The 25,406-nt window shown below is 40.3% G+C and overlaps 1 protein-coding gene across 6 annotated transcripts in view; it reads left to right on the top strand.

Annotated features, from left to right (window-relative positions):
• The first annotated feature begins 4,385 nt into the window (after window positions 1–4,385).
• rfx2 (regulatory factor X, 2 (influences HLA class II expression)) overlaps window positions 4,386–25,406 on the top strand; it is a 31,114-nt gene continuing 10,093 nt past the window's right edge. The window contains exons 1-9 of one of the 6 annotated variants that reach the window (XM_084355094.1): window positions 4,386–4,489; window positions 16,070–16,178; window positions 16,836–16,925; window positions 18,318–18,400; window positions 19,116–19,386; window positions 20,623–20,697; window positions 21,663–21,844; window positions 22,045–22,164; window positions 24,706–24,827. In XM_084355094.1, coding sequence (XP_084211220.1) covers window positions 16,071–16,178; window positions 16,836–16,925; window positions 18,318–18,400; window positions 19,116–19,386; window positions 20,623–20,697; window positions 21,663–21,844; window positions 22,045–22,164; window positions 24,706–24,827 — 1,051 coding nt within the window. In that variant the 5' untranslated portion in view covers window positions 4,386–4,489; window position 16,070. Of the gene's footprint in view, window positions 4,490–12,566; window positions 12,767–13,098; window positions 13,188–15,507; window positions 15,707–16,069; window positions 16,179–16,835; window positions 16,926–18,317; window positions 18,401–19,115; window positions 19,387–20,622; window positions 20,698–21,662; window positions 21,845–22,044; window positions 22,165–24,705; window positions 24,828–25,406 lie in introns of those variants that run through there. The other 5 variants (XM_084355095.1, XM_084355092.1, XM_084355091.1 and 2 more) reach the window with 5 other exon arrangements.

Genomic DNA, 25,406 nt, shown 5'->3' with positions numbered 1-25,406 from the left:
CCGTTTTACAGCTTCAGCCTCACCTCATATGCACCCTGCCTCACACTGAGTATATTGTCTGTAAACACCTCTTTTCATTTTAAAAAGTATTTTCTATCTTTTATTGTACATTTCCATTTTATTTACGATGCTTGCCTTTTGCAGTACTTTCTTTTTTCTTTTTGTATTCCTCTATGTTTATTATTTAGCACTAAAATACCAATTCAAGTGCCTTGTAATGTTGGGCTATGTATCAAGCTGCACACACATAGAACATGTGTATGTATGTGTATGTATATATATATATATATATATATATATTTACATATATATAAGATAGAATACAATGAAATATAATGAAAAATGAAAAATAATAAAACAATATTCAGTTACTTTTATATGCCTACATAAAGGCTATTTGTAGGTGTATGCACAGGCAAAAAAAAAATGAAGAAAACACACGTATGGCAGGCTATGTGCACAAGTAAATCTCATTTCTGAAGATGTATTATCAAGGAAAATAATACAAGTTGATAATATCCAGGTTGTCATAGTTCCATGTCTACCCAGTGCAACCCTCCCTTAACCCGATGGAAATTAGTGTCTACACTTTTCCTATTCTGTTTTCCCAAAGACAAAAACAACATCACACCACCCTCAGATGGTAACAAAGCCTAAACAATGATGAAGGCTGTCAATTTATAAGTGCACAAGCAACCAGTTTTCTGACTGCCTGAGCCAGACTAATGCTTGATTTTTTGGGGGCTGATGAATTTAACAACAAACTTTACTGTCTAAAATTACATCAGTGCACTGAAACAGTAAACTTCACTGGGAATGTCCTAATTATAACTTACTGCGAGCATCTTTTTCTGCATTATAATCTCCAAACCAAGTAACAGACAAGGTAAACCAGGTTTTTTTTTCATTCAATAAATCATCTATGTTACTCAGTGAAAATGTTTTTATCTGAATATAAACTTGAAAACATTGTCATCTTTTTGTAAAATATATGCAGACACTTGAGTTCAATGTCACCTGGAGTAAATATCGGGAATAACCTGAATCTTTGTCAGAATCATTGCGTGTGTCTCTCATACAAGCAATGAAGCTAAATCTTTAAGCATCTTATTTCCCACTTTTTTAAAAATGTTATTTAATATTTAATATAATAAATATATTAAAAACATTTATATTGATGTTTTTTTCAAAAATGTAATTGTACCTTTATATATTCCTAAAAAAAATTTCAATGGGTAGTCCAGTGATTCTGTGTTACATAAGTATGGGCACCATGAGGTCAAAGTCAAAGCAGTTGGAGGCAGAGACATCCTGACTTTTAGCCTATGGGACAAACTCCAAAAAAGCTGGATCTGACAATTTTCATGATTCAACTCAATAGTGTCTTTCATCAGACATGTGAGCATTATGTTAAAAAGTTTAATTCTAAAGTCCAAGCTGAGGTATTGCTTAATATGTCAAACTTTGGTAAGCTCCCTCCAAAGTCCAGAGTCCTCTTCGTGATGAGGAGCTGAGCGGAGCTGATAATCTAAATTCAGTTTCTCATGACAAATACTGAATCTTTTATTTATTTGTTTAAATTTAAGTCAAATTTAAGTATATCTCGTTTAACATATATGAATCAGCTTTTAAAATATCTTCATGCGGTCAGGTTTTTTTTGTTATTATATGATGTCACCCTCCCCATGTTTTCTAAAACACCAAAGAAAAAACACAGACATGATTTCAGTGTCCTCATTTGGCTGTTCTTGACATTATAAGAATCTTTTGTCAACCTCACTCTCCAGCCCCAATATCCATGAAAAATACTAGATAATAAAAAGGGGAAAACATCAATGCCCACTGTCATCTTTATTTTCTTTATCTGCAGTGCTTTAAATGACAAAAATGACAAAATTAAAAAAATCCTCATACCACTTTTACCCCAGTGTACTTTATCATTTGCAGCTCCAACAATTGTCTCTTGATAAAGTGATGACATTTTATGTAGACTGTCTGATGTTGAGCCCTTGAGACAATGTTTGCATTGACAAATCAATAACTAGATCAAAGGGGAGCACACTCAGTCTGGGTCTGCCTGGTGTAGTATCTCAATGAAGCGTTTGTCTGAATTTAATCAGGACGACCTGAAAGTCACCTGTTCATCGGACACACCATCGGACCACCTTGCATCACCATACAGACATATGCTGCCACCATGTGCTGAAGATCTGAAATGCAACTTAACAACTTTCACAAGAGGAAAGGAAATGGAAAATAATTATTTATGTATTAAAGACATGTTTTAAATACCTTTTAAAATTGAAATCATTGATAATAATACAGTAGCATATGTACCAAGACCAAGTATTGGCCTGGCCGAATGTCAGGGCTGAAATTCAGTGTTTTTCTGAAAAATGTTATTTGTGCTTTTCGTGTCCAGTTATGAATAAATACATTCATTTAAATGGGACACTTAATCTCTGATGCAGCATCCTTTTTTCTGTCTGTAGTCACCACTCTGTGGTCTCATTCAATGTCTCGCTCAGAACACTATCTGATTGGTAACACAAGTGAAATGCAACTAAGAAAATGTACTCAAGTACTGTACTTTAGAATTTTGAGGTACTTACTTGACTTGAGTATTTCCATTTTCTACTACTTTAGATTTCCAAACTCTAAAATTTAGAGGTATATATTGTGCTTCCTCTCACTACATTTATTTGATAACTTTAGTTACTAGTTACAATTAAAAAGTGCTAAAAAGATCTGATAATCATCCACGTGGGTAATCGGCAGACCCAGAGTATACAGGATCTCCATACATGTAAATAAATGTATTATTTACTTTTACTTTAAGTACTTATTTACTTTTATTGTCAGAAAATTACTATTAATACTTAAGTATATTTAAGTTCAGATAATCTACGACTTTTACTTAACTACTATTGGTATGGCTGACTTTCACTTTTATCAAAGTATAATTTAACAAGATATCTTTACTTTTACTCAAGTATGACAGTTGGGTACTTTTTACAACACTGGATACATGTCAGAAGTAATAGCCTATCAACACCGAATTACATGAATCTGCAAAGTAACTAGTAACTAATGTTTGTGGAGTGGAGTGGAAGTATAAAGAAGCGGAAAATGCAAACCTCAAAATTTTACTTAAGTACAGTACTAGAGTAAATTGTACTTAGTTACCTGCCAGCGGGTATTCTTTATTTTGACTAGGGGTGGCGGATATGGCTTTTTCAGGGCCGATACAGATACTTTTTAGATAGATTACTTTATTAATCCACAAGGGAAATGTCACTGTCGCAGTAGCAATTCACATAAAATCACAAAAACTCACAATAACACACGTTATAAAACAGACATTCAAATAATTAGATATCAAAGAGACCAATAAGTGATATTTAGAATCGATATTCATTTGCAGTAAAAAAAATTACATTTTTACTGCAAATGTATATGTATATGTTTTAAGCATATTTTTTTTGGTCTCTTTAATTACTAATAATCTTCATCAGCCCTGAAAAAAACATATCGTTAGAACCATAATATATTCACGTATAACAACAAGAAGATGTAATTGTAAAATTACTCGGAAACCCAGTTAATAAAAGTTTTACAAATATTTCAGGGTTTCTTTTTCCTTTTCTTGGAGCCTAACTAAAGTGTTGTAATATATAGCTGTCAACAAGAAAGTAAGTGAATGACAATAAGTTTAAAGGTGCACTATGTAGTTTTGGGGAAGAAATTTTAATCAGAAGTGAAAGATCTTCATTGACTGATTTTCTTTTTTAAGCCTAAACAAACAAACTTTCTTCGTTTTCATCACTGAATAACCTGAATAAACAAACTGACGTTAAAGTACAACACAATTTCATATTGTTTTACTTTGTTCACAATTGGCGGACCCTGCCACCTTTTGTAGCTTCAAACATCATTCTGTGGACCTTTTTTTCCTCTGAGAACAGCTTGTTTATTCAGTTATAAAAAATTAGTTTGTATTATTACCTCATTTATATTGTAAATATTAAAATTCTGAGTTTGAATTTATTCTTTAAAACTACATAGTGCCCCTTTAATGAAGAAGATAACATGTATTTTTCACAACAGAAAAATCTTAATATAACTCGTCAGTCTGATATTAACAGGCACGTGATACATACAGTAATATATTAGTAACATAACTAATGTGTGGCCCTTCCATCAGACCCCTGGCTTAGACCACCACCTAGTGGTTCCAATCAAATTTACAGCTTTATTTAATAGGGCGGGGCTCTTGCCCCTTTGGCCCCTCCCCTTCATAGTGAGGGCCCTGACGTAGGCACTTGAGGGTAGCAACAGTTGCCTCGAGACCCCCTCGCGCCATAGTGACTGTAGCCGTGGAGACAGTTACTTACCAACGGGCGCAACACTCAGCAACAGCAGCAGCAGCATCTGGAAGTGACCGAGCGAGTGGGAGAGAGGGGAAAGAGAAACTTTTCTCAAGGCAAAGGTGACTATATTTTTATAGAATGTAGATTCTCTGTTCATCTTAATTTGGTGAAAAATGCTCTGGGATCGAATGTGTTGCTGCAACAGTCTTGGGTATTTTCCACAACATAACTTTCCCTTCTTTACGGCATCCGCCCCAAGTTGAGAACGGCTTTCCACTCTCCATTTAACCGACATTCACCTTATGCTAGCAGCTGCTTCTTCCTCCCAAAGTGGGAACTGATCTCTTTCACCTCTGCTACTTTTTTTTTTAAAAACGTTACACACAGCTTCAACGTTACTCCAACTCAAAAATCGATTCAGCAGACCTTTACACTTGTTGCTACGTTGTGTAGTTGAGATGTGAACGCACTTCCAGCTCAGTCCCAGCAGGATGGATGGTTCAGACAACCAGTCAAGCTACGGCTAATGCTAACTTGGACAAGCAGCAGCGATGAGCGCGAGTTCAGTTGTGAGTTCTGCCGTTTGTCGTGTTATTGACGGCTCCTCAGTGTCTTTAGTCACACAACACGGACTAACTTCATTCTCGGAGTATGTTTCTCAGAACAACCGTGTTCAAGCAGGTGGAAATGTAGCTAGCAGTGTTAGCAACGTTGGTCCTGGTGCTCAAACTGGAACTAATGTCCGCCGCAAGCGAGCGTGAACTCAGCAGGAGGATAACTTTCATTTCAACACGCAGTTTGTCACCACTCTTGGCTCGATGTACACTTACACATTGAATCGTAAACCGTGTTAAATAATATGACAGAGTCGCGCAGGGATATATGAACTTCTGCCGGCGATGTTACGACACTCAACGTTCAAACGTCTCTGAACCTGATGCTTCCACTGGTCTCTATCAGGAGCATAGCAAACTGTCAAGATCAGATAATCTCTGTTAATCACACTTTAAAACGTTTGCTATCTAAATGAAACAACTTCACAAAGTTTTGATGTTTTTAATATTTCAGAAATAGCTTGAATAACTGGATATGTGCAGCTAGGTGGTGCTATGATGGTTCTTATATACTGCTCTGCCTTGTTTTTACAGCCTTGTGTGACAGATTTAAGTATTTTAAGTACTGTACTGTTTTTATGTGCTTTCAAAACTAGGTATTAAGTAAGATACACTCGTACATTATATATTAGGATGAATTAATCCATATCCTCTCACTTATTTCATGGCAAGCAACTCCCTCTCCTAATCTTTCTAGTTTAACTGATGCTATAGAACCTAAAGCAAATTGTATGCTAATAACCAAGTTATTCTCAGTGGCAGTGCTTCATTGTCCAAGTGGCAGGTCTCATCAGGGTTTCTGTTTGACCTCTCTTTAGAGTCGAAGGCTCATATCAATCTGTGCTGTAGCAATAATGAGAAACCAGGGAAAAGTAGACCCCGATGATTTTAAATCATAGTTTTACAGTGTGGTTGTGGCAGATATCCATACCTTTTTTCTCCTTGTGGGAGTCTCTCTGTCTGTCCCTGGAGATACATTAATTCTAATGAACTATCTTTTCAGAGACAGCTGTCAGGTGCTCGGTCATTTGTAATGTTTGCTATTGAAGCATCAGGGAGAATCTCTGCAGCATGAAAATGTCTCCAATTAATGCCCTCTCTGTGCTTCTAGTTATAAACTTGTGTGTATTCACATAAAGTATTTATCTTTAAGAGAGAGGAGAGGTGGATAATTAATTTAAGGAGATGTATTAATGATTCGGCCTGATTTACTTTTTAGGTGAAAAGGGGACAAAAAGCAGGTTTGAGTGTGGTTATATTGATCATTATTAATATCTTGGCTGCATAGTGTATTAAAATGAAATCTTCATGAAGTTTAAGGGAGGAGTTTAATGTGGATTAACAGAAGACTAAGCTTGTTTTGGAGTAAGTGTCAGGCAAAGAAACTTAAACTTTGATTGGCAAGACAACTCGCCGCAGCTACAAAGAAAATAAGGAGATGACTGCGCTGAAACTCAGTGTGTAACCCCCACCAACCCCACCCCCCCAATTTGAGCGTGACACTGTTATGTTTACATGGCAACTTGGTATACAAAAACACCCAAGTCATGGAAAGAAAGGGGATGGCGTGGGCCAAGGGGTGAAATGTTATTCTTTTTAAAAGTCAGTGTTTTTAATCAGGTTATTTTCATCTCCTCCTTTGTGGTGAGAGTGCAAAGCTTTGGCTTGCAAAGGCAAGTCAAAGAACTGGTGCTCAGAGAGGAGAATTAAACAAAGTGGAGGTGGTTGGAGAGTCTTTTCACTGGCTTGCAAAGAACAGATAATTATTAATGAGGATGTCAGTTTGAAAGGGGAAGTAAATAATTTTTTATTTTATTTTTATTTTGTTGATCTATATCCTATATCCTTCTGAATTTCCCTAATCAGGTTTGGCTATTTTGGCCCAACCTGTGATCACGGTCGAGCTTTGGCGCACTTCAGCAACGAGTGCCACTCTGGCCTGTGATTTACAGAAAATTATGCTCCTTCTTAGGTAAAACCTCCCCTCTTCTAGCCTTCTTTTAAGCCATCTCTCGAGTTTCCAGTATGAATGTGCGTCGCGCCGTGCACCGTTGCCTGTGTGCCATTTTGAGTGTTTAATGGACCCATGTGTGTAGTACAGTTCAGCTATCAATAGGACAGCTGCAGTGGTCTCTTGGGCAGCGGGTGACCTGACACAGCTTTTGGTCACATGTTCTGTACGAGTGTGTGTGCACATACATGAGTGTGCTTGTTTGTGTGTTTGCTCACGCTGTATTTAGCTTATCTTGATGAGGCCTACTGTTGCCTCGGGGAGAAGTTCTCAATCCAATAGCTTGTTACAGATATAGACATGGACCCAGATACTGCCATTCGTTTTGGCACGGCTGTTTACAGTTGATCATATTCATAGAGTTGCATTTACCTCCCGCTGAGCCAACCAAACTGCACATTTCATTGTTTGTTATTAACACAGTTTTAATGGGTTATCCCATAACTCCAGTCAAAGGCATGTCAGAAAATCACAGAGCAAAGCAGAAGCACTGAGAGGAGAATGCCTTGTGGGGCTTGTTAAGTAGAAAATAATAGTGCCATTTGTACACATGAAATGTTTCAGTTTCATAATATTCATAATTAATTCACTTGTGAAGGGCTTTTCATTTAAAGTGATGTGCTGTTAGTGTTTTATAAGAATCTGTTGAAAGGAAAACAGTCTAAGTGTCCTCGTGATTTTCACATCACATCTTCCAGCAACAGAGATTTTGGAAATCATTGTAGGCTTATGCTGCTAGGATACAAAGAAACAAATCTTGTCATATACCAAAAAAATGTTGCCACTGATTAGCCCTCGCGCTGTGGCAACAAGTTGAAACTCGTTACGAAACGAAATGTTTTTCAGTCTGTCTCTTCTGTCTGTGTGTGTCATCAGGAGCATTCTTAACATTCCACCTGTTTGTATCGTAGCTGCACAACTGCTAATTAAATTTCCTGCCACAAACAGCGGACAAGGCACTGACATTTGCATTACAATGACCAACCCCCCCACACTCCCCCTTTCAGGATGGGATAGTAGCAGCCCCCCCCCCATCCTCTCTTCACTTTTCCTTTCTTTTGCAGAGCTTTAGGCTAGTTTGTTAGGAGATGTTTATTTGGCTTAAAAAGTGTTCCTGTCAGTGTAAACCTGCTACAGAGTAATTACCAGGACCAAATCTAGGTCTGTAGTGGAGTGAGATTTGACCAGATTTGCAATAGAGTAGACCCAGACAGTATTTTGAATTAAATTTGTTGGGTCTTCAGCATAGTTTTTCAGAAGCTCTTTAATTAGGAGATTTGGTGGAGAACAATAGCAGAGGATGCCATTGTAACAGGTGGAAACAATCCTGTTTCAGCTCAATGGTGGATCCTTATTTAATGCAGGCTTCATATCTCGTTCCTGATCTTTAAGAACTGTCTCTTCCTGCTCATTAGCTTCAGAGAAAAGCTAATTTTAATGTTGCAATGTTCAATGCATGGGGTAGTTTTAATAGCAGCATTGTATGCTAATTAACTTTCCATGTAAGAATTAATGTATTTGTGTTGCCTGACTGAAAACTAAATGGAAGGAAAATAAATTACGATTAGTTGAGGTTTCGAAAAACTGGAACATAAAGTGCACCAATTTGTAGACCAGTAGACAGGATGTGAACCGTATCCTGTCACCACCTTCTACTGCATGTTGTTTGATTGCCATCTTGATGCAAATTGCCATGCAGGAACACATTTCAGATCCTTAAGTAATTTGATGTTTAATGATCTGAAGATGACACTGAATAGGATTAGTGTGTGTGAATGCTGCTGATATTATGTAACTCGTAATTTTTAATATCTAAAGCTTATCACTGGATCTGGCTTCAGTGAAGATGATTTAAAATCCAGATCCTGCTCAGTGTCCTAATGGAAGAGGATGGATGGATAGTTTGACTTAAATGATGCTTAAGTATGAGTTATGCCTTTATATTTCTGTACTGACAATGCGCCATTTTAAATCACTAGGATTTATAAATACATTGTATTAAACACGTTTAATGACATGTAAATGTGGTAACTGTAGTTAAAGACGTCTGTGTACTGTGTTGAGGCAAACTGTAAGGCTGCTGTCTAGACAGCTAACTGAGCCAATTAGCTAATTAGCTAATGGTAGCTAGCTACAACCAAGGATGGCTAGCAAAGAGCAGCAGTTGTAGGTTAATCTGGTGATATGCTGCACCCTATGTGTTCAGAGCTAGTTTTTTATTCTGGCTATAATTTAAAAACACCTTTTTAATGCAGCAGTATCATAACAAAAAGGGCAATTACAGACTTGATTCTTGTGTGACTGGCAGCTCTCCCTGTGACCAGCGTTCAGGTATGAGCTGTCAGATGTTGATTGAGACCATGTTTACTATCCTGTCCCTGTACTATGTGTTGTACAGGGCTTTTTCTGTCAAAGAGGTATTAAATACTTAAATCTGAGATGATGGCAAGTATTCACTGCAAGAACAACAGACACTTGGATCTGTCTCAAATTTCAAGCATTAACTGGTGACTCATTGTTTGTGTTAAGTTGTGCCTGTGAAAGCAGGCTGCTCATACAGTATGGTTATTCTCAGTGTCATATCTGTATAGAGTTAAAGCTCGCCAAGAAGGCAGACTCCTCCGATGCAACAAAACGCTTAGCTCAAGTTCATCGGTCAAGATCGAGACATCACGCTGCCAGCATCTGAGGTCATCTCTGCAGAATGTGGTTCCCTGGGAAATAAAACCTCTGAGTCCACAGGTTGGAAACACACCTGTTCAAGCAGATTTAAAGAATGTTAGTGTGTGAGCATTTTGCATCTGGGGTGACTGTGGCTATATTCCCACAGAATGGGATACAAGTCTGGGCTTGACTAAAGCGATTGTAAATCACTCCAAGTTGTCAGTCTTGTTGATTGGTTTTGAATTAATTCACTTTGTGAAGGTTTTCAAAGAGACAGCAGCATTACCTGAGGCAAGGAGGCTGTATTCTTTTGTTTGTCTGATAGTTAGTAGAAAATCTCATTAACTTGCTAACAGGTTTCATAAAATTAGTTGGAAATGTAGGCCGTGGCCTAAGGACCAAGTCTGATTAGGTTTTTTTATACAAGACAAAAAAAAGGCATGTCAGCTAACCAAGTACATTTTTTTCCCCCGATACATGGAAGTACAGCTTTTACTTAAAAGAAACAGTTTTTAAAATCTACTAATATTTAATATTCAGGCTGTACAATATGGTGAAAATAAATAAAATTGGGGGGCGGCTGTAGCTCAGGATGTAGAGTTAGTCATCCAGTAATTGGAAGGTGGCTGGTTCGAAGTATCCTTGAGCAAGATACTGAACCCCAAATTGCTCCTGATGAGCAGTTGGCACCTTGCATGGCAGCCTCTGCCATCAGTGCATAAATGTGTGTGAATGGGTGAATGTGACAAGTGTTGTAAAGCGTTTCGAGCGGTCGGTAGACTGGAAAAAGCGCTATAGAAATCCAAGACCATTTAACATTTTAATCCTGTTGCGATAATTTGGACAGATATTTAGATTGTCATATAATCCACAATTAGTGGGAACTAAAAAAAAATCATTTACACCTAAAAAGACTATTAAACTCATGATGATGGGACATTTGTTGGGGTCTGTGCCACACAAAGAACAGTTCTTACATCTGGAGAGCAAGATTTGTTGGCCAGGGCATCTCTGCAGTATAATACTGTTTTTTCCACACATTTTACCGTCATCAAAAAATTGCTGCTTCTGCGACTTGACCATATTGCGATTTTGATAATATTTTGATCAACTGTGCAGTCGTATTTTTTATTAATAAAAAAAAACCCAATGTGTTTGTCAGTGTGTGCTGTGTGCTCTGTTGGTCCTCTGGTTTTGTAAATGCATTCACAGTGATGTAATGGCTTTAAGAGGGGGCCCATTCTTGTGCTCTGGATCTAGCTGTGACTATGTTTTAAATTGAAGTTTAGCTAATCTTCACATGCTGTGTGATGAATGTATAGGCCTTGGTGTGAGTTGAAGGATCAAAAAAATTATTGCTTTATTGTAAAAGTGTTTTTCAGTGTGTGCCAAACATTTATAATGATTTGGGAGATGGTGAATTAAACAGGTAAACAAGAATCCTAACTGTACCTGTTAGCATTTTAACATCTTTAGGCTCCACCATCTTCAGCCAGCTGACTTGAGTGAAGTTCCCTCCTCTGTGTCAACAGTATGGCACCCTTGGAACACATTAGATTGATATTCATAGAGCAGAGAAACGCCCACACGAATGAGTATAGTCTGATTACATTCTCTGTTGTGACCATCTCCCTGCTTGTCTTTGATGTGTTTTCCAGTTAAACTTCTCAAAATGTTCACTTCAAATCTTATTCTTCATCTCGAGATGTTAGATGTTGAGGATGAAGGCCGGAGGTTGGGGAAGTGGTGGGGGGGGGATGGAAATCTGGAATGGGTTAGAAGAGGTGGGGCGTTGGGGGAGGAAGTTGCTAGTGTAGAGCATGGGCGAACACACAATCTCCATGGCAACGGTTTGATCTTTCTCTCTGTGGCTGTCAGGCCTGCAGCGCACATGGTGACGGAGTGGACAGGGTGTGCTGATGACCAGAGGTGGGGAGGTGAGCTGGAGAGGGGAGGGGGGATGCTTGGATCAGAGACAGTGGTCGGTGCCTCTTATTTCTGCTCTCTCTCTCTCTCTCTCTCCCCCTCTGCCATCTGCAGACCCCAAGAGCTGCTTTGATTGGATTAGCCATGAATTAATGAGACAGGCTTGAAGAACAGCCTCTGTTGTGGAAATCTCTTATCATATCTTAATTCGCTCTTTGTGTGAGCGCGTGTGCCTCTGTGATCTTATGTTTTTTTTAAATGTAATCAAAGAAAAGCAAGTCTTGTGTTTGTTTGACACCCCCAATGTTTTTTGTTGAAATTGTTTTTAAGTAAAATTATAAATCTCAAATCACGGAACGTTTAAGTCTCACCAGAAACCCTTTTCTCCTAATTCATTAAAAATGTGACAGGGATAAATCTGCATAGTGCCCCTCAAATGTGCTCCATTTAAAAGCAACAAGTGGTTGCTTCTGTATGAAAAAGTACTGCTCTGCTGAAAGCCGCTTTACTATCTCTTTTGCCTAAAGAACTTTGGAAAGACTCGACTTGGTTTTGAAAGTGTTGTTTTTGGGTGGCATGACTGTAAAGTAACCTTGAAGAATAGACTGTTGTCTCCTTGATGACTTAAACATTCCTCCTTCTTTCTGAGCACAAAGTAGTTAAAAAAACAGATCACTTCATCCTGTCCTCTTCAATCAAGTCTAAACCAGCATAAAGTCTGTACATTTTTAGAATAACTGCAACGCAGGACTAACTCTGCCTCAATGTCCCCTGGTGTCTGAAATTAATAGCTTACATAGTATTTATTGTTGTAAGTTTCTACTTAGCGTGCGATAGAGGGATCAGGTGGGGGGATGGCATTGTTTGGTTTGGGAAGTATTCTGTTGGTTGCATAGCAACAGGCTCCTGGAAACGGGAGTGGACGGTGTTGCCAGTAGCAACGGTTGTTGCTCTGCAAACAATGTGGGCCAGTGCAAACATGAGCCAAGACTGTGGGCTCCTGCTTTTAATTGAACATCTGTATGTGTTTTTCTCTGATTGAGGTCTGTTTAAGTGAGATCTGTCAGTGACAGAGGTTTAAATCTTGTCTGCACTGTTAACTAAGGTGTTAATGACAGTTTTTGAGGCTTCAGGGTTCTTAAAATATGTCTCTTCTTGTTTCCGTGTAGCTTAAAACTCAGGTAAGTCTTGGAAGGAGGGGCTGTGGTTGTAATGTTGTTAACTGCTCATCTGGGATTTGCCCGAATTAAACCAGGCTCACAGACCTGACATGAACACAGACGTGTGTGTGTGTGTGTGTGTGTGTGTGTGTGTGTGTGTGTGAGAAGTTGTCTCTGGGTTGGCAGAAAGGTTTGGGCTTCACAGCAGCCCATCCAGAGTAGCAGTTTTGAAGCAGTGTGCTACCTCTCCTGCTGTGTTCTACCTTTGTGCCTTTCAGAGCTGCTAGTGGGGATTTTGTGTGGCTTTTAACCTTCTCTGAACACTAAGCAGAAAGACTCCTCTCTGCCTGCAGTCTCTCCTCCAACCCAACGATTTGACACACTTCCCGATTCCTATTAAAGCCACAGCTTTAATTGAGTTTTAATGGATGAAAACATATAGGTCAGTGCAGTTTCCTCATCCCCACCATCTTGTCATGCCACCCACTCCTTAATGACATAAAGAAGCCCACAGGCTTGTGTCACTTCCTCTTGTGAAAATGACAAGTGTGATGATAAATGATGGGATTGTTGCAAGTTTATTTATAATAACTGACACTCCATAGACAAATTCCTTGCTTTAGAAAGACGATTGAGCATTACAGTGACTTTTAAAATATTCACTCCTTGTTAGCATCATTCTGATAATAGTCTTTTAGTACTTTCATGAGAAAAATAAAGAGGTGTGAAGACATATTGTTCACATGTAAGTGCTTATTCTGCTGTGTGCTAATACATAAGTTGAGGAGGGACTCAGAGGGCTGCTCAGGGTAGACTGGATATTGTGTGTCTGAAGATTGACACACATCAGGAATTTCAACATAGCCCTCCTCCACACAGTCTGTTAGTCATGTAGGCAGAGCAGTGTCTTTGCCTGTGGCAAAATCTTGACACGTGGATAATGCCAGTGGTGGCACACCCAAATCTGTTGTTGTTATATCTTAAAGGTACACTCTCTACTTTTGTTAAGGTGTCAAATAGTGCCCCCAAAACACTTGATATCCTCCCAAGTCACTGTTGATGTCTAAAACTTACAGTTGAGTTTCAAAAAGTTTTAAAACTGTTTTCTGTGTGTTGTAAATTTGCATGCTGTTGGTCACTTAAAAAAATTAAAGAGGTGTATCTGTAGCAAGTCCCATACGAATAAGGGTGAAATAATAATGACTATTTTCTACAATTTAGTGTCAGGACCTATAGGGAAACCATTTTCTAATAAGACATCTTTCTTTTGTAGTCTGCTTTACTGCAAACTTCACGATAATGGGTGGTAGGGATTTTGTGGTGGTGTCTGTGAAGGCTCCATCATGTTCTGATTAGTGGCAGCATTTTAGGTGGTTGGATAAATTAGTGTTATCCTGTATTATCAAGTCTTTAACTCTGAAAAAAATTCCACAAATGAGGATGTGACTCCTATTTTGGTGTTTGCACAACATTTTTGTTGGAACTATGGTCTGGTTAAATTTATTTCCTCTTCCTCTCCATCACCAGCGGGGTTTCCTTGACTCTGACTCATTCTGCCCATTTTTTTTCTTCTCACTAAGTCACATGTTAGATTTGTTTTTGTTATTGCCACTTCTATCTGGTTTCAATTTGTTATGGTATGAGGCAGTATGATGATTTTTAGAGACTGACAGAAAATTAATCACCAACTATTTTGATGATCAGTAAATAGTTTCAATCATTTCTAAGCAAAAGTCTCAAATATCTCCTTTTCCCAGCTTCTTAAATGTAAGGATTTGCTGCTTTTTTTGTCAGTTATGACAGTAAATGAAGAGTCTTTTGGTTTTGGACTGTTGGTTGGACAAAAGAAGCAGAAGAAACTATGAAGACTTTTTTCCACACTTTTTTACATTTTATAGACTAAACCATTAATAAATAATCAGCAGATTCATCAATAAGGGAAATAAGTGTTATTTTTAGATCACTGTGTTTGATGCAACCGGTCCAGGAGGGAAGGTCTGGTTGATTGTTAATGAAGCCGAGGCTTTAATTAAAGTCACAAGTAGCTTTCATGCTGCAGCCCCATCAGAAAGTTTAGGCTGGGTCTTGTGAGAGCCAAAAGACAAGAGTAGCTGCACCTGTTGCTTGCATTTAATAGCTCAGCTTCCAGACTACTGCAGCCTAAGTGGTGTTTGTCAGATCTCTTCCAGTAAATTAAAATTACATTGTAGTGCTGGTCATGTGTTATAACTAATCACAGCATGTCAAGTCCAGGCTGTGTCTTGCGGCCCTTCGCTGTAATACTACTGACTGGCAAACACTGTTCTCTCGACTACCTGCTGACTTTTCATGCTGCTCCTGGATGTCTGCTTTAAACCAAAGCCTGCTCATCAATTCAACCCACCCCCCCACTATGCCGTATCTCCCTCTCCCTTATTCTAATCCTCCTCCCCCTCTTCTCTTTGCTTTTGCACTCGAAAGTTCCTGTGCAAGAGCTTTGTAAAGGGGGTGTGGTGGGGGGCAGGGAGGGGAGGAAGGGGGTTGAGTTGGGGGTGGTCGTCATGGATTCCTCACCATGGCAACCGACAAACGTTTACAAAGCATTGAGGAATTTCCTCATATCAGCTGGATTATTGGAGCCCTCAGAGAGCGGCTCTCGTTCGAAACAAATGCTGGATATCATCAGGACCCTGGCAGGGGCTGGTGCCCCACTGCCATCTTCATCTTTTTCCCCTTCATTTTTTTCTTTTTTTGACAGAGTGGGGAAGTTGTTTTTTATGAGCTTACTCCCCCTTGCAGTTCCATTCTTCTCTTGTCCTTGCCTTACTCCCGCTCTTTCCCTTTCTGTCCTTTTTTGAAAAAGAGAGCCTTTGTGTCACTCCATTTTTAGCTCCCCTTTGCTATGCTGTGCACATTGTCACCCAGTGGAGAGCAGAGTCGCAGCAGTGGGTTTGGTCCTCAGGAAGCAGTTCAGTCCTGCTGGTAACTTGAACTCCTGTACTGCAACTTTTCTACCTGGGCCTGGTCTGTCAGCAGGATCAAGAGTGTTTTGGGCTCTTGGGCTACTTATTTTGCCATTGATTAAGGCCAAAGGTGGGCAGTCTCTGGGGCTCTGAGAGCTGCACTGACTCAGCTTGACTTGGCAAAGCCAGAAACCCCCAGGGGCTCAAAGAATGCCCCAGTGGCTCCAAGAGAGAAGGGGTTGGATGGAAGAGCATTTATTTTGTGTAGCTGTCCATGTGCATGGACTTTAAATGCTTTTATTATTTTCTCTTAAGCTTCAGTGTTACCTGTTACCCGACTCATGTCTTTTCTCTAATTCTTAATGTCTCCCCTGCAACCCAGCATGCAGAGCTCAGAGGGAGGGTCGGACACTACGCCCAGCGTGGCAGCACTGCGGACATCCTCATCAGCTCAGGCTCCTGTGGTACAGCCTGTCCCAGCCTCCCAGCAGGTAGTGTACCACCTCTATCCTGCTGCCACTGTAATGACCGGACAAATGGGGAAAGTCTGTGATGACATAACTGTTCCATCCTATTTCATTCCAAATGTGTAAAATACTAGTTATTTTCAAAATCAGACCAGCTACTCGCTATATTAGTGCTTATGCATGGTGCCAGAAAAAGTAGAACATTTTGAAAAATGAACCTCTCCTGGAAGCATTCACAGTTCACTGTTCCATGCAGCAGCTGTAATAAATAAAAATGTTTTTAATGGTGGTTCCAGTTTGTGAATTGTCAGCAACTGAAGCTGCCACCTATCCACTCTGCCAACAGATGCCTCTTGTATTGACTAGCTTCTGCAATAACTTCTCCCTGCTTTATTGGACCAGCACATCCATTCAACACAACCATTCAAGCTTTAGAAAAATAACAGTCTTGTAAATCTATAGAACACAGTCTGAACTTGTGTTACAGTAATACACTCTGTAATCAGAGGAGTAAATGAAGTGCCATGCTATACTCATGAATCTATCTTCAGTTTTCAGGGGGGCATTTGTTGATATATGTGCTCATGTTGTGTCGGCTGTCATATGTTAACAATGATGCATGTATGGATGTGGTTGTACGTGCATACCTATGTAATTGAGTTATGTCTTGTATCCACACAGAGGGTGCTGGTTCAAGCCACAGGCTCAGCTCAGAAGGGAGGACAAGTACAACAGCTTTCAGTACCCAGGGTTCAACAGGTCCCTCAGCAGGTACACAGTACTGTACATAGTGCTGTGAAAATACTTGTACACCCCTTGACGTTAAACAATTTTTATTAAAATTAAATTATTTTGACTTTTGTGACTGAGTCAGAGACCGATTTTTCCATAAAGTAACAAGATGATTATATTTATTTGAGTTTATAGAAATAAATTCAATCTAGTTTTGGCTAAATAATCACACCAGGGCTTATTTGCATTACTTACAAATATTTGATCTACTTTTAATGTCAAAATTCACTTTCAAGTTAAATAATAACTGGGACTGGGGCGTCGTAGTTTTGGCCTTGAACTGACACATGAGACAGTAAACAAGTTAAGCAGTAACCAAACTGTGTTTGTGTTAAAACACTTAGTGAAGATCTCAAACATGGCAGCCCATTCATTCCACTGAAAGCTGCTTTTCCAGGGTATGCTTCAAAATGTTCCTCCTGCTTCCTGTGCTCCTAATAGGTGTGCGAAAGTGTCTTTCTCTGGCTGAGCCTGGCCCACTGCAACATAGGTAGCCATGTTTCATGGAAAACATGAAAATGACATTTGAATAAAACTGTTAATGCATATTATTAAATCTGATGACCAGGATTTTTCTTAGGTTTACAGCTCCTTCTTTTGTGATGATATCTGTGGCAAAAAGTCTTCTCTGGGTCCCCAGGGGAAATTGTGATTCTGGGGGCTTGAACCAAATCCCAACACAAAATCTGTGTGATGTCAAGTGTCTAATGATGAAAATCAGGAGCTGAACTGAACCTGTTAGTAGCTTGTCTTAGGTACCAGTTTTTTATATTTCCAGGTGATGTCACATGCCGCGAGTTCAGCCAATAGCAGATGGACAGTTTTAGAACCTGCTTTTCACCAGTTTTATGCTTCAGCATAGAATTCATTACCAGTCGTGATGTTTGTCTTTATTAAACGACATGTATATTTTTTATCCGCTCAAGCTTAAATAACTTCAATTATGATTTAACCAACTTTGTTTTCAAATTACAGGGAAAATATCCATTTTAATCATCCAGCATTGTTCCTAATCACTTTTACTCCTGATCCCCATTTGAAATAAACTCCTTTTTTTTTAACACTTTATATATAATAGAACCTTGGTAAATCTGGAAACAATAGGCCTTTTAATGCAATGTAACAAGTAATTATTAAAAAACAAAGGGGTGTACAGACTTTTTCCACTGCACTTCATGCACACACTGTAATAAGTGTGCACATTCCTGCACCCACAAGGAAATATTTTTATTTTGTGCAGTACTTATATAATAAAAAGAGTCAGTTTCCATTACAATTGCAGTTTGACTTAAATTTATACAAATACAGAAGCATGATTAGATATTTTCCTTTTCCTGCTTTGATTTCCTGTTTCCTGTGGCCTCTCTGTAGGTGCAGCAGGTGCAACATGTCTACCCATCCCAGGTCCAATATGTAGGAGAGAGCGGAGAGACTGTTTACCCCAATGGAACTATGTAAGCAATGTTACCTTGCCCCACAATTATAACAAAGGAATATGGTACATGTTTTTTCTCTCTATTGCTGAAATCTCCGAAACGTGGCAGCTCACACCAAAACGATCTAGATTGATAGATAGCTCTGAAGTAAGACGGAAAATAATTGTTTTTGAATTTTTGGCGTGAACTGCCCCATTTAATACATGTGTGATTTGGTTTACATATGTAAATGCGGTAAAACATACATTAGTATTGCCCATATTTGTGGGATTTAAGAATTTGTATTAAAGTTAAAAATTGCCACAAACTAAAATGCTGTTAAACATTTTTGCTTTTCAAATGAAATAGATACAGCACCGTGCATGATATTTGGCTCCACTCCAAATGCAGAGTCATCTTGAATTAAGTATGAATAGGTGCTGGATGAAAAGCCCAATGACAAATAAGACTTTCCAGACCACTTTTCTCATCAATTTAATATCCAACTGCTTTTAAAATGTCTCTTTTCAACACAAGTAATTGAAGCCAAACGGATGTTCTTTCCCACAATTTGAAGTTTGGTTTCCCTACAGCATTACCAAATATTTTGATTACATCAGATATATTGTTGTTTGTGTAAACAAGATTATGTCTTGTTGCTTTGCACAAAGAAGTGAAAATCACAAGATTATAAATGTTCTTTATCATCATTGAATGACATGACTGCATGCTAATTTCAATGATTTGTCCCCAGCCGAACAGCCTACTCCTACAACCCCGAGGCTCAGCTGTATGGGCAGAGCGGTGGGGGAACCTACTTTGACTCACAGGCCGGTGGAGCTCACGTCACCACGGTGGTCTCCTCTGCCAGTGGCGGGGTGCCCCCTCATGGCATGGTGGGCATCGCTATGGACGTAGGCAGCAGCCACATCATCTCCAGCGGCAGCACCTACCTGATCCATGGAGGATGTATGGAGGGAAGCCGCAACCACATATCACACTCATCTCGCTCCTCCTCAGCTATGGTGAGCAACACCCATACCGATGTTTCTGTGGTGCTTTTCCAACAGAAAGGGATAAAGGAGTCAGTAAAACAAACAAACTGTAATTCAGAGGTTTACACCCACTTACGACTGATTACTGAGCTAATACACCTGGGGGATGTTTTGTCTTTTCTCACCTGCTATTCCAAATTATAGTTTTTATTCTCTTAAGAATGTAAATAACTCTTAGTACAACATGGCTTACTGAGCAGAGATCTCCATTAACATATGGTGCTGTGAGGAGCATGCTGCCGCTAACTGTCATCACTGCCACCTGAGCCTGTGTCCAGACTGGCCAAGCTCCTGGACAAGCCTGAAAGGCAGGCAGGGACACACAGGGTTTACAGCAACCTGAGTTGGGGCCTCCCAGCTCTGCCGTAACACACAGGGAGCAGAGCAGTACAGGGCAGAGAGCCTGTAGAATCGGGACACTGGCTTAAATAATTCAGCGCTGCCTTGTTTCAGAGGTTTTCACAGGCACTTGAGCGGCCTGTGAAACAAAGCAACCCCTGGGGCTCATTACCATTTGGCCATGAGCCCTCGGGAGCCTTCTTAAGGCTTGGAACGCTGCCTGCCTCTTTTTCCTTTTCTTCTGTGTCTCCAGTTTGGCTGCAGTACCACATATCTTTTCTTTTTGACTTGATTTTCTTCTACATCACAACAGAATGTCCCTGGTTTTGTCATTCACTTTGCACGCCAGTTGGACTCCATTATGTTTCTGTTGTCCAAAGACAGAATAATATGCCAGTGTGTTTTATACCATGGCACTCCTGCTTATGTCACAGTTACAACTCACTCATCTGACTTCTAGTCAAATTCATAGATCATGAGGGTGGAGCAGGGTGGGGGTTTGCATTGTTGACCTAGTGTCCCCAAACTTGACGTGACCTGTGCCCCTGTTTGTGGTTCCTATTTGCATACATTAGAGTGTCTGACCGCAAACCTTCACTGAGCAGCTTAACCCTATGAGTCCCTTGATTTGCATGCTTTTGTCAGCCAATAATGGATTTGGCTGCAACACTGACTGATTTTAATGGTAATGCAGAGATCTGGCTGCTCGCTAACAGTCTTATTTCCTTTATCTGTTTTTTTTTCTGTGTGTTTTTTTCATATACCCCTGCTTATTTCTGTCCCCTTTTTGTTTTCTATCTCTCTCACTCTTCTGCCTCCTCCCTCTTCTGTGTCCACTTTTTTTTTGCATGCTTCGTCCTTCTTTAGCTTGAAATGGCGATTGAAAACCTCCAAAAGTCTGAAGGAATTGCAAGTCACAAAAGCAGCCTGCTCAACAGCCATGTAAGTCAACCAGGAACTTTTTTGAAAAGTACATGAGAGAAAATGAAAAAAAGCAAACAAAAAATAAAATAAAAGCTGAACCTTTAGGCAGTGTGTTCTTCAAGGTTGAGCACACTGCCTACTGCTAGCTTTACTTACCTTCTGCACTGTCCCACTGACATGCATAGTTGTCTCAATCAGTTTCCCTCCTTGATCTGAACTTGCGTTTGCTGTCACTTTTTGCTTTTAAATGCATTTTGTATATATTTCTTAATACTCTGCATGAACTTAAATTGATTGATTTTTCAAGATTTCTGTTCATTTCACCTCTAAATACACCAAGACATGCACTCAGTCCCACAAAACTGTATCGCAATTAACTTTTCCTCTTGTTGTGAGGCTGTCACTCAGTTATAATGATATTTAAATGAGATTCATGTAGTATTTCTATCCAGATTTTTCTAAATTTTCGGTTGAAACTTTCCAACTCTTAACCTCAGCTGTCTTCTCACAATCTCCACATCATTTGTATGAATAGTATTCAAGTGTCTGCTTTAAATCTGATTTGCAAATTGGTTATTTGAGCTTTTTATGCAAATTCTTTATGATTGCGCTGTTACAGACAAAGCTATGACGTCTCCTCCTCAATATTGACTGTCTTGGAGATGTGTCAAAAGAATAAATAGCACTTCAGATGTTTGAGTGTTCACTCAATCAGCCATTCTTCATGCTGTAGTCTCTTACTGCTTCAGTCCAAAATATATAAGCCTAAATGTAGACGCGGCGGGAGTGCAATGGTCTCTTTGGTGTTTAACCTCCAAAAATAGGTAGTCATGTGATGTGATGTGTGTGGTGTGTGTCATCCACCTTTTGATGTGATAATGAGATGCTGCACTTCATTTCTGGCCAGGTGACTATCACAGAGCAGAGTTTATCCATTGGGGCTCGCTTATTGTGTGACTGTCATCTTCTCTGTGTGTTTTCAGCTGCAGTGGCTGCTGGACAACTATGAGACAGCGGAGGGAGTGAGCCTGCCCCGCTGCTCCCTGTATAACCATTACTTGCGGCACTGTCAGGAACAGAAATTGGATCCGGTCAATGCAGCCTCCTTCGGCAAGCTCATCCGCTCCGTGTTCATGGGCCTGAGGACCCGCCGCCTCGGCACCAGGTACAAACAGGAAGAGATTGTTGCCGATGCAGATGATGCTGATAACAGTAATCATGTAACCATTATAGATGTGACGAGTATGATGATGCTTATAGGCATTAGAGACTTGCTGATGGAAGAGGATAATGATAGTGATTACACTGATGGCAAGTCTTACCCTCCTCACTGGTTTCTGGCTTTTCTCTCACTGAATCTACCAGAGGCAACTCTAAGTATCATTACTATGGCATCCGGGTGAAGCCAGACTCACCGCTCAACCGGCTGCAGGAAGACACCCAGTACATGGCCATGAGGCAGCAGCCTGTCCACCAGAAACAGAGGTCAGCACTCTCTCCCTGTCTGCCAGTTTTACCTGTCACAGGTTTCTATTTATCAAATGCCATCTTGTTGGTAATTTTTTTAATCTGGCAACAGTTAGTGTTGCGTGTTTTTGAACGAAGATCATTCTTATTACTACTGATGATATTTACCCGGTGATTGATCCCTGACTGTCATCGCCCATACTTTGTTGCTTGCTGTGCTTTATCTTTCGTCCTCCATCTCCCCCTCTCCACTAAAAGTTCTTTATCTCCTTTCTCTGCCCCTTTGGTTGCCTATGGTTTTCCTTGCCCTTAATAATGCAAGACATTTAACCAAACACTAGAACAGGGCTGTTTTCATGTTTTTGTTTATTTATTTTTATAAAAACACTTGTTGCATAGTGTTGGTGCAAGCTGCATTTGTGGTAAATAAGTGCTTTTCTGTATGTTCTGTTCTGATTAATTCTCACAGAAAATTGCAAGCAAACAATTGAATTTAAGTTGTAAAGTGTAACTTAACACCCCTGTGAGTCTTGTGGATCGCTGACTTTCGTGGTTGAATGTCTCACCTTGCTGCACTGATGTCAAAGTGTTCTCCAGGGTGTTTCAGTACAGTGAGACATCATTGTCTGGCGTGGCTACAGTTACAACAAAACACACGTCTGACCACACCTGTCACAGGTGAAAAGCAGACTTTCGGGGAGGTTATCATGACACTTCTGTCCAGCCTGGTTTTAAGTCACTTTGTAATGGTAATGCAAAATGCACAACACTGATACTACACTGCTCAAAAGAAATTAAGGGAACACAACACACATCAGATCTTGATGAACGAATTATTCAAGTTGAACATTTTTACTGATGTACATTGTATAATTTTATGAGAACAAAATGACCTAACAACGGTCAATGGAAACCAAAATCATCAACCCACTGAGGGCTGGATTCAAAATCACACTGAAAATCAAAGTAAAAAATTGACTTGAATGTTATCATGGCAACTCATAATGTGACACAGTAGTGTACATGGCCCCCACCTGCCTGTATGCACTCCCCACAATGTCTGGGCATGCTCCTGATGACTCTGCGGATGGTGTCCTGGGGGATCTCCTCCCAGACCTGGATCAGGGCATTAGTGAGCTCCTGGACAGTCTGTGACCGTACTTGCCGTCGTCGGATGCCCATAGTTGCTCAATTGGATTTAGGTCAGTCAGGGGAACAAGAGGGCCAGTCAATGTCATCAATGCCTTCGTCATCCAGGAACTGCCTACATACTCAGGCCACATGAGGCTGGACATTGTCCTGCACCAGGAGAAACCCAGGGCCCACTGCACCAGCGTAAGATCTGACAATCACTCTAAGATTTCATCCCGGTACTTAACAGCAGTCAGGGTACCATTGGCTATGACATGGAGGTCTGTGCGACCCTCCAAGGATATGCCTCCCTGGACCATCACTGATCCTACGCCAAACCGGTCATGCTGGATGATGCTACAGTCAGCACAATGTCCACCACAGCGTCTCCAGACTCTTTCACGCCTGTCACATGTGCTCAGTGTGAACCTGCTGTCATCTGCGAAGAGAACGGGGTGCCAATGGCGGACCTGCCAATCCTGGTGTTCTCTTGTGAATAACAATCAAGTTGCATGGTACTGTTTGGTCAGAAACATGCACACCAGTAGCCTACCAGATGTCATTTTGTAGGGCTCTGGCAGTACCCCTCAGGTTCATCCTCACACAAAGGAGCAGATACCAGTCCTGTTGCTGGATTGATTCCCTTCTACAGCCCTGTCCAGCTCTACTCGTGTAACGGTCGGTCTCCTGGTATCTCCTACATGATCTTGAGACTGTGCTGGGAGACACAGCAAACCTTCACGCGGCTGCACGTATGGATGTGCCATCCTGGAGGAGCTGGACTACCTGTGCAACCTGATTGGGCTGCAGGTACCGCCTCATGCTACCAGTAGTGACAAGGACACTAGCAGAACACAAAACTAGAGAAGAATCAGCCAGGAAAGATAAGGAGAGAGCAACTGTATGCGGCCTCCACTTGCAAAACGATTCCCTTTTTGGTGGTTGTCTTGGTTTTGCCTCTCCATTGCACCTGTTGTCACTTTCATTTGCACCAAAGCAGGTGAAATTGATTCACAATCACTTGTGCTTCCTGAATTGACAGATTCATATCCCTGAAGTTTAACTGCCTTGGTGATATACTGTGACGATAGTGTTCCCTTAATTTTTTTTAGCAGTCTATTTAGGTCCACTGTAGGTCACAGCTCCATTGTGTATTCACCCCAGACACACCCAACAAACTGAGGCAAACATAGCTCAAAAGAAAACATTATGCACCAATAGGAATAATGTTGCAAACTGTACAAACAAAAAACAAATGTTGTTTTCCTTTTAAACACCCCTGGTATTTCACGAATGAACCACACTCTGGTTGATGGTGTTTTCACCTGGGAGTTATCTATGTGGTTTACAACATAATCCCAGCTCTTGAATGCCCAGTCCTTTCAAACCCAGCTGACATACATGTCCTGTCCTCTACTGTCTGTACAGGTTCAAGCCTCTTCAGAAGGTGGACGGTATGTCTGACAGCCTGTGTGGGAGCTCTCAGCACTGTAACAGCACCCCGGAGCAGTCCGTGGCTGCCCAGAGCCAACACCACCAGCAGTACATCGGTGAGGGCAAGAGCTGGTTGGCTGCAACAACAACTGTTTCACACTTAAATCAGCCGAGTGGTTTAAACCCTTATCACTTCTATTTCTTTCTGCTGTTACGGTTGAGGACTTTTCCCCCCTGATTAAATCACAGTGGAATCATATTTGACCACCACATGTTGGCTTTACTCAAACACACATTATAAACACATGTAAAAACTGTCATATCTGTGTTGTATTTGATGTCAGCCATCTTGTTTCTTGAGACAATTATTCACAAGTTTCCTGGGAGGTTATTGGGGAAACAATTCTGGATAATATTTCTGTTGCTCGGTGGAACAAAATCAATATCTTTCAGGGCTTTAGAAGCGTCGCCTAATTGGGATAAGCAATAATTGTAGTATTAATAGTATTCACCTGATGAAGATGTTACCTAGATTTTCATGGGAAACTCTGGTTCTGGTTAAGTGACATAAAGTCGCACGCATAATTCACCCAAGGTATCATGGGGAATAAAGGAGGATAGCATATGTGTTTCTGTATTAACATTCACTACCCATACAGTTGTCACAGTATTCATAGTTTCTGTCTCCAGCGTGT

The sequence above is a fragment of the Pagrus pagrus genome (genome assembly GCF_965226575.1).
Source record: "Pagrus pagrus genome assembly, chromosome: 6".
In the NCBI taxonomy this organism is placed as follows: domain Eukaryota; kingdom Metazoa; phylum Chordata; class Actinopteri; order Spariformes; family Sparidae; genus Pagrus; species Pagrus pagrus.
This window is presented reverse-complemented; position numbering and strand designations above follow the sequence as displayed.